At 41.0% G+C, this 22,289-nt stretch overlaps 1 protein-coding gene across 3 annotated transcripts in view; it reads right to left on the bottom strand.

The window, feature by feature from the left end:
• Positions 1-22,289, bottom strand: part of jarid2a (jumonji, AT rich interactive domain 2a) — a 137,852-nt gene that overhangs the window by 69,025 nt on the left and 46,538 nt on the right. For all 3 annotated transcript variants that reach the window (XR_005034689.1, XM_036935962.1, XM_036935963.1), the window contains exon 4: positions 20,731-20,903. Coding sequence is in view for 2 of the 3 variants with exons in the window: in XM_036935962.1 (XP_036791857.1) it covers positions 20,731-20,903 (173 nt within the window). In the remaining variant the exon portion in view is untranslated. The remainder of the gene's footprint in view (positions 1-20,730; positions 20,904-22,289) is intronic.

Genomic DNA, 22,289 nt, shown 5'->3' with positions numbered 1-22,289 from the left:
ACTATACTGTTCCATTGACACCACTACTATACTGTTCCATTGACACCACTACTATACTGTTCCATTGACACTCCACTACTATACTGTTCCATTGACACCACTACTATACTGTTCCATTAACACCACTAATATATACTGTTCCATTGACACCACTACTATACTGTTCCATTGACACCACTACTATACTGTTCCATTGACACTCCACTACTATACTGTTCCATTGACACCACTACTATACTGTTCCATTAACACCACTAATATATACTGTTCCATTGACACCACTACTATACTGTTCCATTGACACCACTACTATACTGTTCCATTGACACTCCACTACTATACTGTTCCATTGACACCACTACTATACTGTTCCATTGACACCACTACTATACTGTTCCATTAACACCACTAATATACTGTTCCATTGACACTCCACTACTATACTGTTCCATTGACACCACTGCTATACTGTTCCATTGACACTCCACTACTATACTGTTCCATTGACACCCCTAATATACTGTTCCATTGACACCACTACTATACTGTTCCATTGACACCACTACTATACTGTTCCATTGACACCACTACTATACTGTTCCATTGACACTCCACTACTATACTGTTCCATTGACACCACTACTATACTGTTCCATTGACACCCCTACTATACTGTTCCATTGACTCTCCACTACTGTACTGTTCCATTGACACGTCACTACTATACTGTTCCATTGACACTCCACTACTATACTGTTCCATTGACACCACTACTATACTGTTCCATTGACACCACTACTATACTGTTCCATTGACACTCCACTACTATACTGTTCCATTGACACCACTACTATACTGTTCCATTGTCACCACTACTATACTGTTCCATTAACACCACTAATATACTGTTCCATTGACACTCCACTACTATACTGTTCCATTGACACCACTGCTATACTGTTCCATTGACACTCCACTACTATACTGTTCCATTAACACCACTAATATACTGTTCCATTGACACCACTACTATACTGTTCCATTGTCACTCCATTGCTATACTGTTCCATTGACACCACTACTATACTGTTCCATTGACACCACTACTATACTGTTCTATTGACACCACTACTATACTGTTCTATTGACACCACTACTATACTGTTCCATTAACACCACTAATATACTGTTCCATTGACACTCCACTACTATACTGCTCCATTGACACCACTACTATACAGTTCCATTGACACTCCACCACTATCCTGTTCCATTGACACCACTATAATACTGTTCCATTGACACTCCACTACTATACTGTTCTATTGACACCACTACTATACTGTTCCATTGACACCACTACAATACTGTTCCATTGACACCACTACTATACTGTTCCATTGACACCACTACAATACTGTTCCATTGACACTCCACCACTATACTGTTCCATTGACACCACTGCTATACTGTTCCATTGACACCACTGCTATACTGTTCCATTGACACCACTACTATACTGTTCCATTGACACGACTACTATACTGTTCTATTGACACCACGACTATACTGTTCCATTAAACACTACACTACTATACTGTTCCATTGACACTCCACTACTATACTGCTCCATTGACACCCCTACTATACTGTTCGATTGACTCTCCACTACTGTACTGTTCCATTGACACTACACTACTATACTGTTCCATTGACACTCCACTACTATACTGTTCCATTGACACCACTACTATACTGTTCCATTGACACCACTACTATACTGTTCCATTGACACCACTACTATACTGTTCCATTGACACCACTACTACACTGTTCCATTGACACCACTACTATACTGTTCCATTGACACTCCACTACTATACTGTTCCATTGACACCACTACTATACTGTTCCATTGACACCACTGCTATACTGTTCCATTGACACCACTGCTATACTGTTCCATTGACACCACTACTATACTGTTCCATTGACACCACTACTATACTGTTCCATTGACACCACTACTATACTGTTCTATTGACACCACGACTATACTGTTCCATTAACACCACTAATATACTGTTCCATTGACACTCCACTACTATACTGTTCCATTGACACCACTACTATACAGTTCCATTGACACTCCACCACTATCCTGTTCCATTGACACCACTATAATACTGTTCCATTGACACTCCACTACTATACTGTTCTATTGACACCACTACTATACTGTTCCATTGACACCACTACAATACTGTTCCATTGACACCACTACTATACTGTTCCATTGACACCACTACAATACTGTTCCATTGACACTCCACCACTATACTGTTCCATTGACGCCACTGCTATACTGTTCCATTGACACCACTGCTATACTGTTCCATTGACACCACTACTATACTGTTTCATTGACACCACTACTATACTGTTCCATTGACACTCCACTACTATACTGTTCCATTGACACTCCACTACTATACTGTTCCATTGACACCCCTACTATACTGTTCCATTGACTCTCCACTACTGTACTGTTCCATTGACACTCCACTACTATACTGTTCCATTGACACTCCACTACTATACTGTTCCATTGACACCACTACTATACTGTTCCATTGACACCACTACTATACTGTTCCATTGACACTCCACTACTATACTGTTCCATTGACACTCCACTACTATACTGTTCCATTGACACTCCACTACTATACTGTTCCATTGACACCACTACTATACTGTTCCATTGACACCACTACTATACTGTTCCATTGACACTCCACTACTATACTGTTCCATTGACACCACTACTATACTGTTCCATGGACACCACTACTATACTGTTCCATTGACACTCCACTGTTATACTGTTCCATTGACACCACTACAATACTGTTCCATTGACACCACTACTATACTGTTCCATTGACACCACTGCTATACTGTTCCATTGACACCACTACTATAGTGTTCCATTGACACTCCACCACTATACTGTTCCATTGACACCACTGCTATACTGTTCCATTGTCACTCCACTACTATACTGTTCCATTGACACTCCACTACTATACTGTTCCATTGACACTCCACTACTATACTGTTCCATTGACACCACTACTATACTGTTCCATTGACTCTCCACTACTGTACTGTTCCATTGACACTCCACTACTATACTGTTCCATTGACACTCCACTACTATACTGTTCCATTGACACCACTACTATACTGTTCCATTGACACCACTATTATACTGTTCCATTGACACTCCACTACTATACTGTTCCATGGACACCACTACTATACTGTTCCATTGACACCACTACTATACTGTTCCATTGACACCACTACTATACTGTTCCATTGACACTCCACTGTTATACTGTTCCATTGACACCACTACTATACTGTTCCATTGACACTCCACTACTATACTGTTCCATTGACACCACGACTATACTGTTCCATTGACACCACTACTATACTGTTCCATTGACACCACTACTATACTGTTCCATTGACACCACTACTATACTGTTCCATTGACACCACTACTATACTGTTCCATTGACACCACTACTATACTGTTCCATTGACACCACTACTATACTGTTCCATTGACACCACTACTATACTGTTCCATTGACACTCCACTACTATACTGTTCCATTGACACCACTACTATACTGTTCCATTAACACCACTAATATATACTGTTCCATTGACACCACTACTATACTGTTCCATTGACACCACTACTATACTGTTCCATTGACACTCCACTACTATACTGTTCCATTGACACCACTACTATACTGTTCCATTAACACCACTAATATATACTGTTCCATTGACACCACTACTATACTGTTCCATTGACACCACTACTATACTGTTCCATTGACACTCCACTACTATACTGTTCCATTGACACCACTACTATACTGTTCCATTGACACCACTACTATACTGTTCCATTAACACCACTAATATACTGTTCCATTGACACTCCACTACTATACTGTTCCATTGACACCACTGCTATACTGTTCCATTGACACTCCACTACTATACTGTTCCATTGACACCACTACTATACTGTTCCATTGACACCCCTAATATACTGTTCCATTGACACCACTACTATACTGTTCCATTGACACCACTACTATACTGTTCCATTGACACCACTACTATACTGTTCCATTGACACTCCACTACTATACTGTTCCATTGACACCACTACTATACTGTTCCATTGACACCCCTACTATACTGTTCCATTGACTCTCCACTACTGTACTGTTCCATTGACACGTCACTACTATACTGTTCCATTGACACTCCACTACTATACTGTTCCATTGACACCACTACTATACTGTTCCATTGACACCACTACTATACTGTTCCATTGACACTCCACTACTATACTGTTCCATTGACACCACTACTATACTGTTCCATTGTCACCACTACTATACTGTTCCATTAACACCACTAATATACTGTTCCATTGACACTCCACTACTATACTGTTCCATTGACACCACTGCTATACTGTTCCATTGACACTCCACTACTATACTGTTCCATTAACACCACTAATATACTGTTCCATTGACACCACTACTATACTGTTCCATTGTCACTCCATTGCTATACTGTTCCATTGACACCACTACTATACTGTTCCATTGACACCACTACTATACTGTTCTATTGACACCACTACTATACTGTTCTATTGACACCACTACTATACTGTTCCATTAACACCACTAATATACTGTTCCATTGACACTCCACTACTATACTGCTCCATTGACACCACTACTATACAGTTCCATTGACACTCCACCACTATCCTGTTCCATTGACACCACTATAATACTGTTCCATTGACACTCCACTACTATACTGTTCTATTGACACCACTACTATACTGTTCCATTGACACCACTACAATACTGTTCCATTGACACCACTACTATACTGTTCCATTGACACCACTACAATACTGTTCCATTGACACTCCACCACTATACTGTTCCATTGACACCACTGCTATACTGTTCCATTGACACAACTGCTATACTGTTCCATTGACACCACTACTATACTGTTCCATTGACACGACTACTATACTGTTCTATTGACACCACGACTATACTGTTCCATTAAACACTACACTACTATACTGTTCCATTGACACTCCACTACTATACTGCTCCATTGACACCCCTACTATACTGTTCGATTGACTCTCCACTACTGTACTGTTCCATTGACACTACACTACTATACTGTTCCATTGACACTCCACTACTATACTGTTCCATTGACACCACTACTATACTGTTCCATTGACACCACTACTATACTGTTCCATTGACACCACTACTATACTGTTCCATTGACACCACTACTATACTGTTCCATTGACACCACTACTATACTGTTCCATTGACACTCCACTACTATACTGTTCCATTGACACTCCACTACTATACTGTTCCATTGACACTCCACTACTATACTGTTCCATTGACACCACTACTATACTGTTCCATTGACACCACTACTATACTGTTCCATTGACACTCCACTACTATACTGTTCCATTGACACCACTACTATACTGTTCCATGGACACCACTACTATACTGTTCCATTGACACTCCACTGTTATACTGTTCCATTGACACCACTACTATACTGTTCCATTGACACCACTACTATACTGTTCCATTGACACCACTGCTATACTGTTCCATTGACACCACTACTATACTGTTCCATTGACACTCCACTACTATACTGTTCCATGGACACAACTACTATACTGTTCCATTGACACCACTACTATACTGTTCCATTGACACCACTACTATACTGTTCCATTGACACTCCACTACTATACTGTTCCATTGACACCACTACTATACTGTTCCATTGACACTCCACTGTTATACTGTTCTATTGACACCACTACTATACTGTTCCATTGACACCACTACTATACTGTTCCATTGGCACCACTACTATACTGTTCCATTGACACTCCACTGTTATACTGTTCCATTGACACCACTACTATACTGTTCCATTGACACCACTACTATACTATTCCATTGACACTCCACTACTATACTGTTCCATGGACACCACTACTATACTGTTCCATTGACACCACGACTATACTGTTCCATTGACACCACTACTATACTGTTCCATTGACACCACTAATATACTGTTCCATTGACACCACTAATATACTGTTCCATTGACACCACTACTATACTGTTCCATTGACACTCCACTGTTATACTGTTCCATTGACACCACTACTATACTGTTCCATTGACACTCCACTACTATACTGTTCCATTGACACCACAACTATACTGTTCCATTGACACCACTACTATACTGTTCCATTGACACCACTACTATACTGTTCCATTGACACCACTACTATACTGTTCCATTGACACCACTACTATACTGTTCCATTGACACCACTACTATACTGTTCCATTGACACCACTACTATACTGTTCCATTGACACCACTACTATACTGTTCCATTGACACTCCACTACTATACTGTTCCATTGACACCACTACTATACTGTTCCATTAACACCACTAATATATACTGTTCCATTGACACCACTACTATACTGTTCCATTGACACCACTACTATACTGTTCCATTGACACTCCACTACTATACTGTTCCATTGACACCACTACTATACTGTTCCATTAACACCACTAATATATACTGTTCCATTGACACCACTACTATACTGTTCCATTGACACCACTACTATACTGTTCCATTGACACTCCACTACTATACTGTTCCATTGACACCACTACTATACTGTTCCATTGACACCACTACTATACTGTTCCATTAACACCACTAATATACTGTTCCATTGACACTCCACTACTATACTGTTCCATTGACACCACTGCTATACTGTTCCATTGACACTCCACTACTATACTGTTCCATTGACACCACTACTATACTGTTCCATTGACACCCCTAATATACTGTTCCATTGACACCACTACTATACTGTTCCATTGACACCACTACTATACTGTTCCATTGACACCACTACTATACTGTTCCATTGACACTCCACTACTATACTGTTCCATTGACACCACTACTATACTGTTCCATTGACACCCCTACTATACTGTTCCATTGACTCTCCACTACTGTACTGTTCCATTGACACGTCACTACTATACTGTTCCATTGACACTCCACTACTATACTGTTCCATTGACACCACTACTATACTGTTCCATTGACACCACTACTATACTGTTCCATTGACACTCCACTACTATACTGTTCCATTGACACCACTACTATACTGTTCCATTGTCACCACTACTATACTGTTCCATTAACACCACTAATATACTGTTCCATTGACACTCCACTACTATACTGTTCCATTGACACCACTGCTATACTGTTCCATTGACACTCCACTACTATACTGTTCCATTAACACCACTAATATACTGTTCCATTGACACCACTACTATACTGTTCCATTGTCACTCCATTGCTATACTGTTCCATTGACACCACTACTATACTGTTCCATTGACACCACTACTATACTGTTCTATTGACACCACTACTATACTGTTCTATTGACACCACTACTATACTGTTCCATTAACACCACTAATATACTGTTCCATTGACACTCCACTACTATACTGCTCCATTGACACCACTACTATACAGTTCCATTGACACTCCACCACTATCCTGTTCCATTGACACCACTATAATACTGTTCCATTGACACTCCACTACTATACTGTTCTATTGACACCACTACTATACTGTTCCATTGACACCACTACAATACTGTTCCATTGACACCACTACTATACTGTTCCATTGACACCACTACAATACTGTTCCATTGACACTCCACCACTATACTGTTCCATTGACACCACTGCTATACTGTTCCATTGACACCACTGCTATACTGTTCCATTGACACCACTACTATACTGTTCCATTGACACGACTACTATACTGTTCTATTGACACCACGACTATACTGTTCCATTAAACACTACACTACTATACTGTTCCATTGACACTCCACTACTATACTGCTCCATTGACACCCCTACTATACTGTTCGATTGACTCTCCACTACTGTACTGTTCCATTGACACTACACTACTATACTGTTCCATTGACACTCCACTACTATACTGTTCCATTGACACCACTACTATACTGTTCCATTGACACCACTACTATACTGTTACATTGACACCACTACTATACTGTTCCATTGACACCACTACTATACTGTTCCATTGACACCACTACTATACTGTTGCATTGACACTCCACTACTATACTGTTCCATTGACACTCCACTACTATACTGTTCCATTGACACTCCACTACTATACTGTTCCATTGACACCACTACTATACTGTTCCATTGACACCACTACTATACTGTTCCATTGACACTCCACTACTATACTGTTCCATTGACACCACTACTATACTGTTACATGGACACCACTACTATACTGTTCCATTGACACTCCACTGTTATACTGTTCCATTGACACCACTACTATACTGTTCCATTGACACCACTACTATACTGTTCCATTGACACCACTGCTATACTGTTCCATTGACACCACTACTATACTGTTCCATTGACACTCCACTACTATACTGTTCCATGGACACCACTACTATACTGTTCCATTGACACCACTACTATACTGTTCCATTGACACCACTACTATACTGTTCCATTGACACTCCACTACTATACTGTTCCATTGACACCACTACTATACTGTTCCATTGACACTCCACTGTTATACTGTTCTATTGACACCACTACTATACTGTTCCATTGACACCACTACTATACTGTTCCATTGGCACCACTACTATACTGTTCCATTGACACTCCACTGTTATACTGTTCCATTGACACCACTACTATACTGTTCCATTGACACCACTACTATACTATTCCATTGACACTCCACTACTATACTGTTCCATGGACACCACTACTATACTGTTCCATTGACACCACGACTATACTGTTCCATTGACACCACTACTATACTGTTCCATTGACACCACTAATATACTGTTCCATTGACACCACTAATATACTGTTCCATTGACACCACTACTATACTGTTCCATTGACACCACTACTATACTGTTCCATTGACACCACTACTATACTGTTCCATTGACACTCCACTACTATACTGTTCCATTGACACTCCACTACTATACTGTTCCATTGACACCACTGCTATACTGTTCCATTGACACTCCACTACTATACTGTTCCATTGACACTCCACTACTATACTGTTCCATTGACACTCCACTACTATACTGTTCCATTGACACTCCACTACTATACTGTTCCATTGACACCACTGCTATACTGTTCCATTGACACTCCACTACTATACTGTTCCATTGACACCACTACTATACTGTTCCATTGACACGCACTACTATACTGTTCCATTGACACCACTACTATACTGTTCCATTGACACTCCACTGTTATACTGTTCCATTGACACCACTACTATACTGTTCCATTGACACTCCACTGCTATACTGTTCCATTGACACTCCACTACTATACTGTTCCATTGACACCACTACTATACTGTTCCATTGACACCACTACTATACTGTTCCATTGACACTCCACTGCTATACTGTTCCATTGACACTCCACTACTATACTGTTCCATTGACACCACTACTATACTGTTCCATTGACACCACTGCTATACTGTTCCATTGACACTCCACTACTATACTGTTCCATTGACACTCCACTACTATACTGTTCCATTGACACTCCACTACTATACTGTTCCATTGACACTCCACTACTATACTGTTCCATTGACACTCCACTACTATACTGTTCCATTGACACCACTACTATACTGTTCCATTGACACTCCACTACTATACTGCTCCATTGACACCCCTACTATACTGTTCGATTGACTCTCCACTACTGTACTGTTCCATTGACACTACACTACTATACTGTTCCATTGACACTCCACTACTATACTGTTCCATTGACACCACTACTATACTGTTCCATTGACACCACTACTATACTGTTCCATTGACACCACTACTATACTGTTCCATTGACACCACTACTATACTGTTCCATTGACACCACTACTATACTGTTCCATTGACACTCCACTACTATACTGTTCCATTGACACCACTACTATACTGTTCCATTGACACCACTGCTATACTGTTCCATTGACACCACTGCTATACTGTTCCATTGACACCACTACTATACTGTTCCATTGACACCACTACTATACTGTTCCATTGACACCACTACTATACTGTTCTATTGACACCACGACTATACTGTTCCATTAACACCACTAATATACTGTTCCATTGACACTCCACTACTATACTGTTCCATTGACACCACTACTATACAGTTCCATTGACACTCCACCACTATCCTGTTCCATTGACACCACTATAATACTGTTCCATTGACACTCCACTACTATACTGTTCTATTGACACCACTACTATACTGTTCCATTGACACCACTACAATACTGTTCCATTGACACCACTACTATACTGTTCCATTGACACCACTACAATACTGTTCCATTGACACTCCACCACTATACTGTTCCATTGACGCCACTGCTATACTGTTCCATTGACACCACTGCTATACTGTTCCATTGACACCACTACTATACTGTTTCATTGACACCACTACTATACTGTTCCATTGACACTCCACTACTATACTGTTCCATTGACACTCCACTACTATACTGTTCCATTGACACCCCTACTATACTGTTCCATTGACTCTCCACTACTGTACTGTTCCATTGACACTCCACTACTATACTGTTCCATTGACACTCCACTACTATACTGTTCCATTGACACCACTACTATACTGTTCCATTGACACCACTACTATACTGTTCCATTGACACTCCACTACTATACTGTTCCATTGACACTCCACTACTATACTGTTCCATTGACACTCCACTACTATACTGTTCCATTGACACCACTACTATACTGTTCCATTGACACCACTACTATACTGTTCCATTGACACTCCACTACTATACTGTTCCATTGACACCACTACTATACTGTTCCATGGACACCACTACTATACTGTTCCATTGACACTCCACTGTTATACTGTTCCATTGACACCACTACAATACTGTTCCATTGACACCACTACTATACTGTTCCATTGACACCACTGCTATACTGTTCCATTGACACCACTACTATAGTGTTCCATTGACACTCCACCACTATACTGTTCCATTGACACCACTGCTATACTGTTCCATTGTCACTCCACTACTATACTGTTCCATTGACACTCCACTACTATACTGTTCCATTGACACTCCACTACTATACTGTTCCATTGACACCACTACTATACTGTTCCATTGACTCTCCACTACTGTACTGTTCCATTGACACTCCACTACTATACTGTTCCATTGACACTCCACTACTATACTGTTCCATTGACACCACTACTATACTGTTCCATTGACACCACTACTATACTGTTCCATTGACACTCCACTACTATACTGTTCCATGGACACCACTACTATACTGTTCCATTGACACCACTACTATACTGTTCCATTGACACCACTACTATACTGTTCCATTGACACTCCACTGTTATACTGTTCCATTGACACCACTACTATACTGTTCCATTGACACTCCACTACTATACTGTTCCATTGACACCACGACTATACTGTTCCATTGACACCACTACTATACTGTTCCATTGACACCACTACTATACTGTTCCATTGACACCACTACTATACTGTTCCATTGACACCACTACTATACTGTTCCATTGACACCACTACTATACTGTTCCATTGACACCACTACTATACTGTTCCATTGACACCACTACTATACTGTTCCATTGACACTCCACTACTATACTGTTCCATTGACACCACTACTATACTGTTCCATTAACACCACTAATATATACTGTTCCATTGACACCACTACTATACTGTTCCATTGACACCACTACTATACTGTTCCATTGACACTCCACTACTATACTGTTCCATTGACACCACTACTATACTGTTCCATTAACACCACTAATATATACTGTTCCATTGACACCACTACTATACTGTTCCATTGACACCACTACTATACTGTTCCATTGACACTCCACTACTATACTGTTCCATTGACACCACTACTATACTGTTCCATTGACACCACTACTATACTGTTCCATTAACACCACTAATATACTGTTCCATTGACACTCCACTACTATACTGTTCCATTGACACCACTGCTATACTGTTCCATTGACACTCCACTACTATACTGTTCCATTGACACCACTACTATACTGTTCCATTGACACCCCTAATATACTGTTCCATTGACACCACTACTATACTGTTCCATTGACACCACTACTATACTGTTCCATTGACACCACTACTATACTGTTCCATTGACACTCCACTACTATACTGTTCCATTGACACCACTACTATACTGTTCCATTGACACCCCTACTATACTGTTCCATTGACTCTCCACTACTGTACTGTTCCATTGACACGTCACTACTATACTGTTCCATTGACACTCCACTACTATACTGTTCCATTGACACCACTACTATACTGTTCCATTGACACCACTACTATACTGTTCCATTGACACTCCACTACTATACTGTTCCATTGACACCACTACTATACTGTTCCATTGTCACCACTACTATACTGTTCCATTAACACCACTAATATACTGTTCCATTGACACTCCACTACTATACTGTTCCATTGACACCACTGCTATACTGTTCCATTGACACTCCACTACTATACTGTTCCATTAACACCACTAATATACTGTTCCATTGACACCACTACTATACTGTTCCATTGTCACTCCATTGCTATACTGTTCCATTGACACCACTACTATACTGTTCCATTGACACCACTACTATACTGTTCTATTGACACCACTACTATACTGTTCTATTGACACCACTACTATACTGTTCCATTAACACCACTAATATACTGTTCCATTGACACTCCACTACTATACTGCTCCATTGACACCACTACTATACAGTTCCATTGACACTCCACCACTATCCTGTTCCATTGACACCACTATAATACTGTTCCATTGACACTCCACTACTATACTGTTCTATTGACACCACTACTATACTGTTCCATTGACACCACTACAATACTGTTCCATTGACACCACTACTATACTGTTCCATTGACACCACTACAATACTGTTCCATTGACACTCCACCACTATACTGTTCCATTGACACCACTGCTATACTGTTCCATTGACACCACTGCTATACTGTTCCATTGACACCACTACTATACTGTTCCATTGACACGACTACTATACTGTTCTATTGACACCACGACTATACTGTTCCATTAAACACTACACTACTATACTGTTCCATTGACACTCCACTACTATACTGCTCCATTGACACCCCTACTATACTGTTCGATTGACTCTCCACTACTGTACTGTTCCATTGACACTACACTACTATACTGTTCCATTGACACTCCACTACTATACTGTTCCATTGACACCACTACTATACTGTTCCATTGACACCACTACTATACTGTTACATTGACACCACTACTATACTGTTCCATTGACACCACTACTATACTGTTCCATTGACACCACTACTATACTGTTCCATTGACACTCCACTACTATACTGTTCCATTGACACTCCACTACTATACTGTTCCATTGACACTCCACTACTATACTGTTCCATTGACACCACTACTATACTGTTCCATTGACACCACTACTATACTGTTCCATTGACACTCCACTACTATACTGTTCCATTGACACCACTACTATACTGTTCCATGGACACCACTACTATACTGTTCCATTGACACTCCACTGTTATACTGTTCCATTGACACCACTACTATACTGTTCCATTGACACCACTACTATACTGTTCCATTGACACCACTGCTATACTGTTCCATTGACACCACTACTATACTGTTCCATTGACACTCCACTACTATACTGTTCCATGGACACCACTACTATACTGTTCCATTGACACCACTACTATACTGTTCCATTGACACCACTACTATACTGTTCCATTGACACTCCACTACTATACTGTTCCATTGACACCACTACTATACTGTTCCATTGACACTCCACTGTTATACTGTTCTATTGACACCACTACTATACTGTTCCATTGACACCACTACTATACTGTTCCATTGGCACCACTACTATACTGTTCCATTGACACTCCACTGTTATACTGTTCCATTGACACCACTACTATACTGTTCCATTGACACCACTACTATACTATTCCATTGACACTCCACTACTATACTGTTCCATGGACACCACTACTATACTGTTCCATTGACACCACGACTATACTGTTCCATTGACACCACTACTATACTGTTCCATTGACACCACTAATATACTGTTCCATTGACACCACTAATATACTGTTCCATTGACACCACTACTATACTGTTCCATTGACACCACTACTATACTGTTCCATTGACACTCCACTACTATACTGTTCCATTGACACTCCACTACTATACTGTTCCATTGACACCACTGCTATACTGTTCCATTGACACTCCACTACTATACTGTTCCATTGACACTCCACTACTATACTGTTCCATTGACACTCCACTACTATACTGTTCCATTGACACTCCACTACTTTACTGTTCCATTGACACCACTGCTATACTGTTCCATTGACACTCCACTACTATACTGTTCCATTGACACCACTACTATACTGTTCCATTGACACGCACTACTATACTGTTCCATTGACACCACTACTATACTGTTCCATTGACACTCCACTGTTATACTGTTCCATTGACACCACTACTATACTGTTCCATTGACACTCCACTGTTATACTGTTCCATTGACACCACTACTATACTGTTCCATTGACACTCCACTACTATACTGTTCCATTGACACCACGACTATACTGTTCCATTGACACCACTACTATACTGTTCCATTGACACCACTACTATACTGTTCCATTGACACCACTACTATACTGTTCCATTGACACCACTACTATACTGTTCCATTGACACCACTACTATACTGTTCCATTGACACCACTACTATACTGTTCCATTGACACCACTACTATACTGTTCCATTGACACTCCACTACTATACTGTTCCATTGACACCACTACTATACTGTTCCATTAACACCACTAATATATACTGTTCCATTGACACCACTACTATACTGTTCCATTGACACCACTACTATACTGTTCCATTGACACTCCACTACTATACTGTTCCATTGACACCACTACTATACTGTTCCATTAACACCACTAATATATACTGTTCCATTGACACCACTACTATACTGTTCCATTGACACCACTACTATACTGTTCCATTGACACTCCACTACTATACTGTTCCATTGACACCACTACTATACTGTTCCATTGACACCACTACTATACTGTTCCATTAACACCACTAATATACTGTTCCATTGACACTCCACTACTATACTGTTCCATTGACACCACTGCTATACTGTTCCATTGACACTCCACTACTATACTGTTCCATTGACACCACTACTATACTGTTCCATTGACACCCCTAATATACTGTTCCATTGACACCACTACTATACTGTTCCATTGACACCACTACTATACTGTTCCATTGACACCACTACTATACTGTTCCATTGACACTCCACTACTATACTGTTCCATTGACACCACTACTATACTGTTCCATTGACACCCCTACTATACTGTTCCATTGACTCTCCACTACTGTACTGTTCCATTGACACGTCACTACTATACTGTTCCATTGACACTCCACTACTATACTGTTCCATTGACACCACTACTATACTGTTCCATTGACACCACTACTATACTGTTCCATTGACACTCCACTACTATACTGTTCCATTGACACCACTACTATACTGTTCCATTGTCACCACTACTATACTGTTCCATTAACACCACTAATATACTGTTCCATTGACACTCCACTACTATACTGTTCCATTGACACCACTGCTATACTGTTCCATTGACACTCCACTACTATACTGTTCCATTAACACCACTAATATACTGTTCCATTGACACCACTACTATACTGTTCCATTGTCACTCCATTGCTATACTGTTCCATTGACACCACTACTATACTGTTCCATTGACACCACTACTATACTGTTCTATTGACACCACTACTATACTGTTCTATTGACACCACTACTATACTGTTCCATTAACACCACTAATATACTGTTCCATTGACACTCCACTACTATACTGCTCCATTGACACCACTACTATACAGTTCCATTGACACTCCACCACTATCCTGTTCCATTGACACCACTATAATACTGTTCCATTGACACTCCACTACTATACTGTTCTATTGACACCACTACTATACTGTTCCATTGACACCACTACAATACTGTTCCATTGACACCACTACTATACTGTTCCATTGACACCACTACAATACTGTTCCATTGACACTCCACCACTATACTGTTCCATTGACACCACTGCTATACTGTTCCATTGACACCACTGCTATACTGTTCCATTGACACCACTACTATACTGTTCCATTGACACGACTACTATACTGTTCTATTGACACCACGACTATACTGTTCCATTAAACACTACACTACTATACTGTTCCATTGACACTCCACTACTATACTGCTCCATTGACACCCCTACTATACTGTTCGATTGACTCTCCACTACTGTACTGTTCCATTGACACTACACTACTATACTGTTCCATTGACACTCCACTACTATACTGTTCCATTGACACCACTACTATACTGTTCCATTGACACCACTACTATACTGTTACATTGACACCACTACTATACTGTTCCATTGACACCACTACTATACTGTTCCATTGACACCACTACTATACTGTTCCATTGACACTCCACTACTATACTGTTCCATTGACACTCCACTACTATACTGTTCCATTGACACTCCACTACTATACTGTTCCATTGACACCACTACTATACTGTTCCATTGACACCACTACTATACTGTTCCATTGACACTCCACTACTATACTGTTCCATTGACACCACTACTATACTGTTCCATGGACACCACTACTATACTGTTCCATTGACACTCCACTGTTATACTGTTCCATTGACACCACTACTATACTGTTCCATTGACACCACTACTATACTGTTCCATTGACACCACTGCTATACTGTTCCATTGACACCACTACTATACTGTTCCATTGACACTCCACTACTATACTGTTCCATGGACACCACTACTATACTGTTCCATTGACACCACTACTATACTGTTCCATTGACACCACTACTATACTGTTCCATTGACACTCCACTACTATACTGTTCCATTGACACCACTACTATACTGTTCCATTGACACTCCACTGTTATACTGTTCTATTGACACCACTACTATACTGTTCCATTGACACCACTACTATACTGTTCCATTGGCACCACTACTATACTGTTCCATTGACACTCCACTGTTATACTGTTCCATTGACACCACTACTATACTGTTCCATTGACACCACTACTATACTATTCCATTGACACTCCACTACTATACTGTTCCATGGACACCACTACTATACTGTTCCATTGACACCACGACTATACTGTTCCATTGACACCACTACTATACTGTTCCATTGACACCACTAATATACTGTTCCATTGACACCACTAATATACTGTTCCATTGACACCACTACTATACTGTTCCATTGACACCACTACTATACTGTTCCATTGACACCACTACTATACTGTTCCATTGACACTCCACTACTATACTGTTCCATTGACACTCCACTACTATACTGTTCCATTGACACCACTGCTATACTGTTCCATTGACACTCCACTACTATACTGTTCCATTGACACTCCACTACTATACTGTTCCATTGACACTCCACTACTATACTGTTCCATTGACACTCCACTACTATACTGTTCCATTGACACCACTGCTATACTGTTCCATTGACACTCCACTACTATACTGTTCCATTGACACCACTACTATACTGTTCCATTGACACGCACTACTATACTGTTCCATTGACACCACTACTATACTGTTCCATTGACACTCCACTGTTATACTGTTCCATTGACACCACTACTATACTGTTCCATTGACACTCCACTGCTATACTGTTCCATTGACACTCCACTACTATACTGTTCCATTGACACCACTACTATACTGTTCCATTGACACCACTACTATACTGTTCCATTGACACTCCACTGCTATACTGTTCCATTGACACTCCACTACTATACTGTTCCATTGACACCACTACTATACTGTTCCATTGACACCACTGCTATACTGTTCCATTGACACTCCACTACTATACTGTTCCATTGACACTCCACTACTATACTGTTCCATTGACACTCCACTACTATACTGTTCCATTGACACCACTGCTATACTGTTCCATTGACACTCCACTACTATACTGTTCCATTGACACCACTACTATACTGATCCATTGACACGCACTACTATACTGTTCCATTGACACCACTACTATACTGTTCCATTGACACTCCACTGTTATACTGTTCCATTGACACCACTACTATACTGTTCCATTGACACTCCACTACTATACTGTTCCATTGACACGCACTACTATACTGTTCCATTGACACCACTACTATACTGTTCCATTGACACTCCACTGTTATACTGTTCCATTGACACCACTACTATACTGTTCCATTGACACGCACTACTATACTGTTCCATTGACACTCCACTACTATACTGTTCCATTGACACCACTACTATACTGTTCCATTGACACTCCACTGTTATACTGTTCCATTGACACCACTACTATACTGTTCCATTGACACCACTACTATACTGTTCCATTGACACCACTACTATACTGTTCCATTGACACCACTGCTATACTGACAAGTTACAGAGATAGAGACACAGATCAGCATGAATGTATTCTCTGATTTGGTACGTAAGTTTCAGTGTTTGTCTGGTTTGACTGGCTATTCCAACCCCTTCATCACTAGATGAATAGGATAAGCCAATGAGACATATTCAAGGCTGTCTGGAACCTGAAGCTGTCACTAACTTTTTCAGGGGGAAAAGAGATTTGTGTTTGAGGTTGAGGTTGAGGTTAGGAGGAAGCCAACCCACAGTATAATGGACTGTAATTCAGATCCACCCTGGGACTGGAGCCAGACCAGACACTCTAAATACTTAGCCCAGTTACAGGCCACTTAAAGGGAACACCATCATAAAACCAGATCTGTGTCCCTAGTGGCACCCTATTCCCTACATAGCGCACTACTTACTGCATTAGTCTATGACATTGAAGCATTACTTCCTCGTGAGCTCGTGTTCCGCATTCGACCAATAAGCTTACGCGACAGGTTGCCAAGTCAGCCCACGACTAAAACTGTTGAACACGTGTACAATCCACTTCACAGTAGTACATGAGGGAACCCACACACACACACACACACACACACACACACACACACACACACACACACACACACACACACACACACACACACACACACACACACACACACACACACACACACACACACACACACACAGCACTTCAACACATAACTGAACTTTGCAATCCAAATGTGTTAATTTGTGTAAAATGGGATTGGACATAAAAGTGCACAGAATGTCACACCTTGATCTGTTTTTCACCTGTCTTGTGCTTGTCTCCACCCCCTACCAGGTGTCTCCGAGGAGGTCTCCACCCCCTACCAGGTGTCTCCGAGGAGGTCTCCACCCCCTACCAGGTGTCTCCGAGGAGGTCTCCACCCCCTACCAGGTGTCTCCGAGGAGGTCTCCACCCCCTACCAGGTGTCTCCGAGGAGGTCTCCATTATCTCCTGTGTATTTATTGCTGCGTTTTCTGTTTGTCTGTTGCCAGTTCGTCTTGTCAAGTCCTACCAGCGTGTTCCCTGTGTTTTCCTGTGCTCTAGTTTTTTGTTTCTCCTAGTCTTCCCAGTTCTGACATGTCTGCCTATCATGACCCTGATCATGCCTGTTGTCCTGTACCTGTCTGACTCTGATTTGGATTAGGACTCTTTGCCTGTCTTGACTTACCTTTCCTCTGCCCCGTGTTCTATAATAAACTCTGAGACTCGTGCTATCCGCCTCCTGTGTCTGTATCTGGGTCTTTAGTCTGAGCCGTGACACCAAAGCCCTTTATATTGTGGTAGGTCTCCCTTGTAAAAGAGCTATTCTGACCTCTACGGAACTTCCTGGATAAATCAAAGTTCCATAAAAACTAAAGGTTGCAGGCCACTCACCTCGTAAACAGAGGAAGGTGAGGAAGTCCTCGGTCTTGGGCTTGCGTCTGGTGAGGTCGCTGAGGGGAGAGGTGGGGCTGGGGGGCAAGAGGGTCTCAGACAGCTTGATCGGTGTGGCACTGGGGGAGCTGGGCTGAGACTGGGCAAACTTCCTCTGAGCCTGCAGCCGTGGTCTGGCAAGTGAGAGAAGAGACATTTTTACATTTACATTCTATGGGCCCTGGTAGTAAACTAGTGCACTGAATAGGGTGTCATTTGGGACTCAGGTGAAGAAGAGATGAGACAGATATCAATATTACCCAATTACAAATATCCAACTGATTCACTGGGCCAATAAATGGAAGTAATTAGAATATTCCTGCCTTCAGTTGATAATCTCTCTCTCTCTCTCTCTCTCTCTCTCTCTCTCTCTCTCTTCAGTTGATAAGCTCTCTCTCTCTCTTCAGTTGATAATCTCTCTCTCTCTCTCTCTCTCTCTCTCTCTTCAGTTGATAATCTCTCTCTCTCTCTTCAGTTGATAAGCTCTCTCTCTCTTCAGTTGATAAGCTCTCTCTCGTTGTATTCAGCATTTCACTGTAAGGTCTACCTACACCTGTTGTATTCAGCATTTCACTGTAAGGTCTACTACACCTGTTGTATTCAGCATTTCACTGTAAGGTCTACTACACCTGTTGTATTCAGCATTTCACTGTAAGGTCTACTACACCTGTTGTATTCAGCATTTCACTGTAAGGTCTACTACACCTGTTGTATTCTGCATTTCACTGTAAGGTCTACTACACCTGTTGTATTCAGCATTTCACTGTAAGGTCTACTACACCTGTTGTATTCAGCATTTCCCTGTAAGGTCTACTACACCTGTTGTATTCAGCGCACGTGACAAATACATTTTGATTTGATAAGCTCTCCCTCTTCAGTTGATAAGCTCGCTCTCTCTTCAGTTGATAAGCTCGCTCTCTCTTCAGTTGATAATCTCTCTCTCTCTCTTCAGTTGATAAGCTCTCTCTCTCTTCAGTTGATAAGCTCTCTCTCTCTCTCTCTCTCTTCAGTTGATAAGCTCTCTCTCTCTCTCCCCCTCTCTCTCTCTCTTCAGTTGATAAGCTCTCTCTCTCTCTCTCTTCAGTTGATAAACTCTCTCTCTTCAGTTGATAAGCTCCCTCTCTCTCTTCAGTTGATAAGCTCTCTCTCTTCAGTTGATAAACTCTCTCTCTTCAGTTGATAAGCTTTCTCTCTCTCTCTCTTCAGTTGATAAGCTCTCTCTCTCTCTCTCTCTTTAGTTGATAAGCTCTCTCTCTCTTCAGTTGATAAGCTCTCTCTCTCTTCTCTGTCTCTCTCACTCTCTCTTCAGTTGATAAGCTCTCTCTCTTCTCTGTCTCGCTCTCTCTCTTCAGTTGATAAGCTCTCTCTCTCTCTCTTCAGTTGATAAGGTCTCTCTCTCTCTTCAGTTGATAAGCTCTCTCTCTCTCTCTCTCAGTTGATAAGCTCTCTCTCTCTTCAGTTGATAAGGTCTCTTTCTTTTCAGGTGATAAGCTCTCACTCTTCAGTTGATAAGCTCTCTC

The sequence above is a fragment of the Oncorhynchus mykiss genome, chromosome 2 (assembly GCF_013265735.2).
Source record: "Oncorhynchus mykiss isolate Arlee chromosome 2, USDA_OmykA_1.1, whole genome shotgun sequence".
In the NCBI taxonomy this organism is placed as follows: Eukaryota; Metazoa; Chordata; class Actinopteri; order Salmoniformes; family Salmonidae; genus Oncorhynchus; species Oncorhynchus mykiss.
This window is presented reverse-complemented; position numbering and strand designations above follow the sequence as displayed.